Source organism: Gavialis gangeticus, unplaced genomic scaffold (genome assembly GCF_001723915.1).
Source record: "Gavialis gangeticus isolate Ggan-Ray unplaced genomic scaffold, GavGan_comp1, whole genome shotgun sequence".
In the NCBI taxonomy this organism is placed as follows: domain Eukaryota; kingdom Metazoa; phylum Chordata; order Crocodylia; family Gavialidae; genus Gavialis; species Gavialis gangeticus.
This window is the reverse complement of record NW_017729031.1, coordinates 53949631-53958066: the sequence shown is the minus strand read 5'-3', so window position 1 is coordinate 53958066 and position 8436 is coordinate 53949631. Positions and strand designations below refer to the sequence as shown.

The following is an 8436-nucleotide window of genomic DNA, read 5'->3' as shown; positions in this document are numbered from 1 at the left end:
CTGGGGGGCGGGGCAGGGAGTGTCTCGTCTTGGAACTGAGTACAAACCGGGGTGGGGAAGGCAGCTGCTGCAGTAGTTCCAGCCCCAACCCCAGGTTAGAGCCAGAACCACAGCTGCTGCCTATTTCCCTCCCTGCCTCTACCCCCCTCCCCCACCAGCCTCTACCCCCCACCCAACTGCTCCGCTGCAGCCCCTTCGCTCCCAGGAATTCCAGTAGTTGAGGTAACGGATTGAGTCTTTTATACATAATGTTAATTTTACATTCTGAAATTAGAAATCTCTTCCTATAATGGTTAACCATGTTCTCCGTCTGACCCTGAAGACAACTGCAACATCAGTCTTGGTTGTGGGGGGTGGGGAAATAAACAGATGTCAGTATCATAGAACCGAGTTCTATGACTTCAGTTGAATGCATGTTTTCTGGCCTACCTACTTGCAGTGACTGGAGTTTGGGTTTTATTTTCTTCAGGTATTTGCCTCCAGAGTGTTTTGTAGTTGGCAAAGAGCCACCAAAGATTTCTAATAAGGTTGATGTATGGTCTGTTGGAGTCATCTTTTTCCAGTGTCTTTATGGCAGAAAGGTAAGGAAAAACCTTTCTGAATTTTAGTACAAGTTTGTCTATTTGCTTTCTCCCTATGGACCATAAGATTGTAGTAATAAAAAGCTTAATCTCTATGGAAAATGCCTTGTGCTTCTTTAGTTTGTGCACATTAGTCCTGCAGGAGGTAAAGAAACAAATAATTGTGCCTGACATATAAAATAGCATTTTACTGAAGGATTAGTAGATATTTTTGTCAGCACTCAGACAATTTAATATAGCGTGAAATTGAGATACTTGGACAGCTTTCATGAAGAAATTTATCTGAATTTATTTTTCAGCCATTTGGTCATAATCAATCACAACAAGATATCCTACAGGAAAACACAATATTAAAAGCCACAGAAGTCCAGTTCCCAGTTAAACCTGTTGTAAGCAATGAAGCCAAGGTAATATTTTGTAGGATCTCTAATTAGCATGAAGTAAATATTGAATGTATTGTTTTTAGAGTATTTACTTCTTTGGAAGCAAGGGGGAAAATTCTCACTAATGTAGAGGTATCTCATATGTAAGGATCTCCATAAATCACACAGGAAGTGCTCCCACAACAGCTTCTTTTAATGTTTTTCATTCCAGCACATCTCCCTCCCCCATCCCCTGATTGGCAGAGGAGTCCTGCCAGCTGGGTAGTTTGGTGCTGATCACTGGCGAGGTTTTTGCTTCCCCAGTAGTCAGTAGCAAACAGCCTGGCTGGCAGGGCCCCTCCTCCCGTTGGGGATGGAGCAGGAAGGGGCAAACAGCAAAATGAAAAACATGGAAGGAGCTGCTGTGGCGGAGCATTTCTGGTATGACTTAAGGAGATCCCTACTCATGTGGAAAAATGATTGACAAGTATCTTTGGTAATTTTCTTTCATTTAATTATTTCTTTTGAGTCTTACTCAAAGTCAGGTCGTAGAAAACTATGCATTGGCAAAACTGACTTGATCTCTTTGCAGCTGCACTCTTAAAGGATTCCAGACTACTTCAAACAGCACTCAAAAATGCCTCAAATGCTATCTACTTTTCTTTTTCCCTGGAATTACCCTGCTTGTGTTGGTCTTGTTGTTTCATTGGGACATCTAATGAAGAACTTTCATTAAAAATACAACCTGCTTCTGAAAATAGTGAATGTTTAAATTGTCTAGTCTCATCAATAGGGACCTCAAATCACAATTTTTGCGGGTTTTGCAGAAATTGCAGAAACTGGCATTGCCTGTGAAATCCACAACAATAAAAAAAACTTACTGAAAATAAAATGCTGGTTCCCCAAAGGGAGACAACAGTCTTCATGGCTTCTGTGGCCCAGCTGTACAACCTGCTAGGGAGAGGGGGGGTGGGGAAGGGGAGTTCTCGGCATGAAGGGAGTCCATGATGGCTGCTGCTTCTGCCCCTTGCCACTGATTGGCTGAGAGGGCTGCCTGTCATACAGCCCCAGCCCTTTTCACCAGTTGGCAATGAGGGGCAGGGCTGCATGGTGGACAGCCCTTGCAACCAGTCAGCAGTGAAGGGCAGGGCCACCAGGGACCCTTAGTCAATTGAGGGGGAGGTGGGCTTCTGTCACCATAAAAATGGTGGCTGGCTCTGCAGTCTGCCAGTGAAATTGGCCAGCTGCCTCCAAGTTGAGTAGAGCCCTACTTAGTCTGAAGAAGCAGCTTGGTTTCTGAAATAAATGCCCCTGAAACATGTTCCTGGTACTAGTGGTCCGTTAAAAATTCATAGCACACCTGGCATGCTAACTCAGGGTTGGTTTTTAAAAATTAATTTCTCAAGAGGAGAGTAGCTTGATGATGGTTCAAGGGACAAGAATAACAAAATATTTAAGCTGGCAGAAGGTATGCAGGAGAGATTTCTACATTTAGAACTTTTCTACATTTGGGATTTGGACTTATAGACAGTTTCTGGTGCAAATACTAGAAACCAGCAAGAAGCCAGCTTAACTTCCAGATTTACAGACCAGACCAAACCAGCTAGAAAAAAAAAATAGAAAAAAAACACTGTTATGATCTAAAATTTTGATGTGAAAAGTATGGAGGAACGATAAATATGGAACCTAGAATAACATTTTACTAGTTTGTAGTGTGCAAATTCCACTTTAAAATAATTTTCTGTCACTTATTTTAAAAAAGACATGCACTTATGGCACTGCAGAAACATTAAGACAGAGTCTAAAACCAAACCCCTTTCCCAAGGAACTTGTAAACTATTCAACAATTAATTTATCTTTAAAAAAGTCAAGGAAAATGCTCAAGAGCTGCTTAATACTAAAATATTAACAAATAAATGGGATTTTCCCTTTATTTTCCAGTAGAAAGTAACTCACTCTATTTATAAAGATCTGCATTTTATTGCATGTGTAATAGCTATAGTAAATTCTGATGGGACTACAATGTGAAGGTCTAGTTTCTCTGTAACTTAACATTAAATATTTTTCTTTGATCTTCATTTTTTATTTTGGAAAAAAAGGCAAAAGACTGACTTGCTTTACCAGAAAAAGGAGGTTCCTTCTGCCCCACCAATCTTACCATAGTTTATTTCTTAATTAAATACTAATTATTATGTTCCTGGTGTGCTAATTAATTCTGTGGCATTGGTAGGTGGGATTTCTCATCAGTAACTGCCAAAGCTTTAGCCCCCACAAGGCTGAGGAAATTTGTGTTTTTGCTTGCTGTGCAAGTAGCTAGTGCTGGGCATTTGGCTGGAAAACTAAGAGTAGGAACTGGCGTTGAAGAAGGATTGATACTAAATCTAGAGACCCAGATGTAGACCAGCTAGTGTCGCAGTATTTAAAATTCTGAAGGTAAAGAAAAATGCTCAGAGCTGATAGCAGATGATATAAAATGAACAGAGCCTGTGATTTTGTTGAAAAGGTAGTTTGTGCAAGTGCCTGGTTTTGTTGAGGCTTTTTTTTGCGGGGGGGAGGGGGGCATAACACATTAGCATTAGACATTTCTTCTGCACATGAACATGACATCCAGTATTATCTAAATGTAAAAATTTACTAGATTCTGTCATGATTAGACAAAAATATTTTTAAAAAAGTTTATTCAATTAGAGTGATTGACTAGAATACAGTAATACACTTGGGTTCTCCTCCTGTCTCTGATTTACAACAGACAGATTTTTCTTCAGGCTCCACAGACCAAAGTTAGACATCTTTAAATTCTAAAAATGTTACATACCTTCTGCTCGCTTCTTATTTACCATCTGATTCTCTGAAAAGGATATACTGGATTTGGGGCTGAATAGTCTTTGTCAGTGTCAGATGATGACAGTCATGTCATCATTGCAGAGCCCTCTGGAGGTTCTATCTTGGTCCTGCTTCTGAATTTCAGGGACACTGTTATAGCAATCTTTATCCTCAGAGAATATCATTAGATCTTTGGAAGAAAACTAAACTTTTCAAGCAGCACTGAATGGAAGAATAAGCTTCTGATTATACAAAACTCAGTAGCTTACATACCTGGTACATTTTTGCTCCATCTTTTCAATCCTTTTTCATTTGTTTCTGCTATTTATTCAACATTTTTAGGTGGCATTTGCAACGTCTTTTTTGTGATTTAAGGATGCTGATTTGTATTTATGTAAATGTGGAGTCCACGTTGTTTCTGTCTCTTCATTATATTTTTGAAGAAAGATTAATGTTTTAAAGTAACCTTAGATTTGCTGTTATAGGTTGACTCATCAATCAACTACATACTTATTAATATTGAAGAATCACTAGTGTAGGCCAAGAATAAAGCTGAACAGTAGAATTGTAAACTACTGTAGATGTTTGGAAAAGGAAGTCATAGGATTGACCTTGAGAGGGTACAGATTTCTGGGGGCCTGCTAGTTGATTGCTAATTACTTTGTCTCACTGAGGCCAGACGCTTATTACATTCATCATGCTCTCTCGTGTCAAAATAATGTGTATTGCAAGTGTCCACACATTCACTGTCATATTAGAAAAAAGGCCAATCCATCACAAAAATGGCAGATCTGTGACGCAAGTTACTTTTTCAAACCGCAACTTCTGTTGTGGGAAACTTCTGCAACAAATATTAACATTTGTACAGGTTTCTCTATATCCCACAGTATTCCGCGCGTGCTCTTGCTCTCTTCCCCCCCCCCCCCGGAGGATGGAAGAGGCGTGGCTGACTCCCTGATAGCTCATGCAACTAAGGAGCTTGTCAGGGAGTCCTGTAAGAACCAGCTTGCAGGTTAGCTCCGTCAGCTATCACCACTGGTCAGCAGATGAGGCTCGAGTGGCTGTAGGGCAGGGGCAGGCAATTATTTTGGGCAGAGGGGCACTTACTGTTTTGGCAAGCCATCAAGGGTCACGTGACAGGCAGCCCAGGGCAGATAAATGTTAATTGTCTAAATTTTTTAGGGGCCCCATGGGCTGGATAGAATGGCCTGGCGGGCCGCATCCAGGCCACATTTTGCCCACCCCTGCTGTAGGGCTTGATCAGGTGAGAGAGACTGCCCTTCATGTCATAGACAGCTTGCAGGCAGCCCCATTAGTTGTTGCTGCCTCGTAAAAATAACATGTATTTAGGGCCTGAGCTGCTAATTAGAACAATTTTGAGATTGTGTTAACTCACCTGGAGGAAGAATTGACTAGCAGACAGAATTCATTGTTTGTTTGGTTTGTTTGTAAGAGTATAGTAACTTTTTATCTGTCTTTCCTAGGCCTTTATCAGACGCTGTTTAGCATACCGCAAAGAGGATCGATTTGATGTCCACCAGCTGGCTAATGACCCTTATCTCCTCCCTCACATGAGAAGATCAAATTCTTCAGGAAATTTGCATATGACTGGGCTAGCTGCATCCCCTACACCACCTACTTCAAGCATTATTTCATACTGAAATTTCTTCAAATGAGGGCTGGCATGGTATCTCTGTGTAGTTTCCAGATGCAGACTTTAGCTTGAAAGCATTTGAGTGTTTTTACATGGGGCAAGTTTGATAACTGTGTTGTTAGACTGAGGTCCTTCATAGTGTCATTTATATGATGAGAATGGATCATGGACTGTGAAAAAATGTACCCTTCAGAGTGTTACCTTTAAACATTGAAGGATGACACTGCCTGTTGCATACAAACAGGTGTGTTGTGTTTAAGAGTGAAGAAAAGGTTTTTAGTTTTTTCTGGGGAACATTGTAAATAATCTTTTTAATACTTAAAGTACATTTGGTTGATACTGGAGAGTTCTAACATGAAGGGTAGTTTTTCATTATTTAACTAAAGAAGAAGAGTAATGGACAAATTTAAACATGCAGATAAAGTTCAGTGCCTGGACATAAAAACCCAAAACAACACCTGCTTTCTAAGGGGTTCATCTTTTGAAACCAAAGTAAGAAGTGAGTTAGATCTATATTGGGCTGTTCAAACAAAGGTATAATATCGTGTTTGGCTATGCAGGCTTGTACCTCAAGAAAAACAAAGGAAAACATTGTTCTTGTTTTAATGAAGGTAGATTTGAAAGCTCAGATATGATTCCTGATGCTTGCAGCATTGTCAAAACTTGTGACAAGTTTCCAGGCTTTGCAATAAAAGCAAATGACAGTATGAAACCAAATGCAGATAGGTCATGTATAATGTTCTATGCAGGATAATGATAAATTCCCTTCTAGCTCTATTGTAAATTGTTGTACAGATGTCATATTTTCAGTTATTAAATTTCAGCAACTTACTCCTGTACAAATGTTTAAAGTATGGCTTTTTCTAATTGGATATTGTATTTTTTTTAAGTCTCCTTGAAGGCGCTTTTAATTGCTGCTAAATGATGTTGCTTTTACTTTTGCAAAAGAATCAAATGACCTCCTTAAGGTGCAAGTCAACTGTACGTAAGAGAGATTAAAAGTAGATAATTCATAAACAATCAAGGCATGTAAAACAGATCTGTGTTGGACATATACAGTACAGTTCCTTAAGTCAGTTTCTTGTGCTCTCAACCTGTAGAGCACATTGATACTAGCTGTAGAAGTTGTTCATGGTTATTCTCTATTTCTGGAAGTTCCTATCAACAAGGGAATGTTTCTTGTGGCTTGTACAGATATTTTAAAATGTGAAACATTTTCTTAACTGCCTTGTCTGGTAGAAATTTATTTTTCAGAATGCTTTATCTCTCTCTCCGCCCCCCCATTCATTATTCTTTTTACTGTCACATTCATGTTGCTGAATACCTATCTGTAATTTTGTCCATGTTGCAGAAAAAGGAGGCTGTATTACCACAGGTTTTCATTTAATATTGTACAGTCAAACTGTGGCTCTTGTTCCTGATGTTGCAAGCCATTTTTGTTTTTCATTGTACATAAAGATACATTAACTGTCTCTCAGATGCTGCTGAAATTGTAGAGAATGTAGCCAAAACAGTAATAAACAATGACAGTTGTAATTTAAAGTATATATAGTTATTGCATCTGGACAATGTGGGAATAAGTCAGTAGAATTAAAATGTGAATGTCAGAAGTGTTCCAAAATGTTTCATATGACAAACTATGAGAGTGAAACAAGTCACTGTTCACTTCTGCAAACATCACCTTGGTGAGATGAACTGGCAGAAGATAATCTTAATTGAAAAACTTAGTGTTTATTTGCCATAAAGCAAAAAAACTCTTTAAGACCAAATAGTGATTCTTCCTCAGGTATGCAAAAAAACCAAGGAATTCAGTCTTTACGGAATTGCTTTGTAGCATTCACAGAGCAAAGACAAACTTGTGTTGCTTTCTAAATCCCATGATGCACATTACATTTATTGTGCAGCTAACTGGTTAATTGCACAATAAATTTAGACATGCTACACAATCTAAATAATTACAGCACGGAAAAAAAATGCCAACCAGCCACAAAAGTGTCAACCAGCTACAATGGTGTTGCTTGAAAAATGTAGAACACTTTAATAACTGTTTTTATTATGAGACTAAGTTGAACATGTGGTATTTCACACATTGAGTCATGAATCTTTTCTAGGTTCTTTCAGCATCCTAAGGTGCAGTACTCCCTCCCTCACCTCACAGACAATCAGAATGGAAAGTGGGGTTGACATCAGGACTGGTACAGCTCCTGTTCTAATGCTAAAAATAGATTGTAGGCTCCCCCTACCGAGAACTTGGCAACCCCCGAGCCCAGCAGCCATTCCCCCTGCATGGACTAGAGGGTGAGGCATTTTTAAATGAGGGTTCACCAGGGTGCCACAATAAACATGAAGTTTTTAGACATCCCAAGGCATGGGGTACTGGGATGAGGGGGAGAGGTTGACCCATTCTGGGGTCCCAGGACTTCTAAAAGCATGCAGCTGGCAGCATTGCCTCTGCCTGAGGGCATGTGCAAGTCAAAGGACTGATGGTATTGCCAGTAGTGTTCTGAAAACTCTGAGTCGGTTGTCACATCCCCACAAAACAAGTATTATCGTAACTTTTAGCATCTTTTGGTGCCTAATATTCAGTATGGTATGTCTGGGAGAACATCAGTAATGAGACTTGAGAGCCTAAATTATCACTTTTTGTCCCAGAAATGCAAATCTGGTTCTGGAAACTTCATGCATCTAATGCATTTGGTGTATGTTCCTAATTAGTTGATGTACATTTAAATATACACCTCATCCATCTGTCACTAAACTACTATGGCCCTTTTCTGATTTAGTAGCAGGAAAAGAGAAATTAACTAAATTAAGAGAGAAATTAATTAAATCCAGAAGGACTGATTTTTTTTTTTTTTTTAATGCACTATGAAAAAAAGCAGATCTTAACTCTTGAAATTAGTCATATTTAGACTTTCTGAATTTACTGGAAGGTACTAGATTATTGTGATGATGAGCATAGTATAAGAACTTATAGAAGTGGAACGGGAGTGTCATTGTCAGTTGTCCATCAGAA

At 39.2% G+C, this 8436-nt stretch overlaps 1 protein-coding gene across 1 annotated transcript in view; it reads left to right on the top strand.

Moving 5' to 3' along the window:
• TLK1 (tousled like kinase 1) overlaps positions 1-6962 on the top strand; it is an 88589-nt gene extending 81627 nt beyond the window's left edge. The window contains exons 18-20 of the mRNA XM_019522788.1: positions 470-581; positions 881-988; positions 5251-6962. Of these exons, the coding sequence (XP_019378333.1) occupies positions 470-581; positions 881-988; positions 5251-5427 (397 nt within the window). The 3' untranslated portion in view covers positions 5428-6962. The remainder of the gene's footprint in view (positions 1-469; positions 582-880; positions 989-5250) is intronic.
• Positions 6963-8436: the final 1474 nt, after the last annotated feature.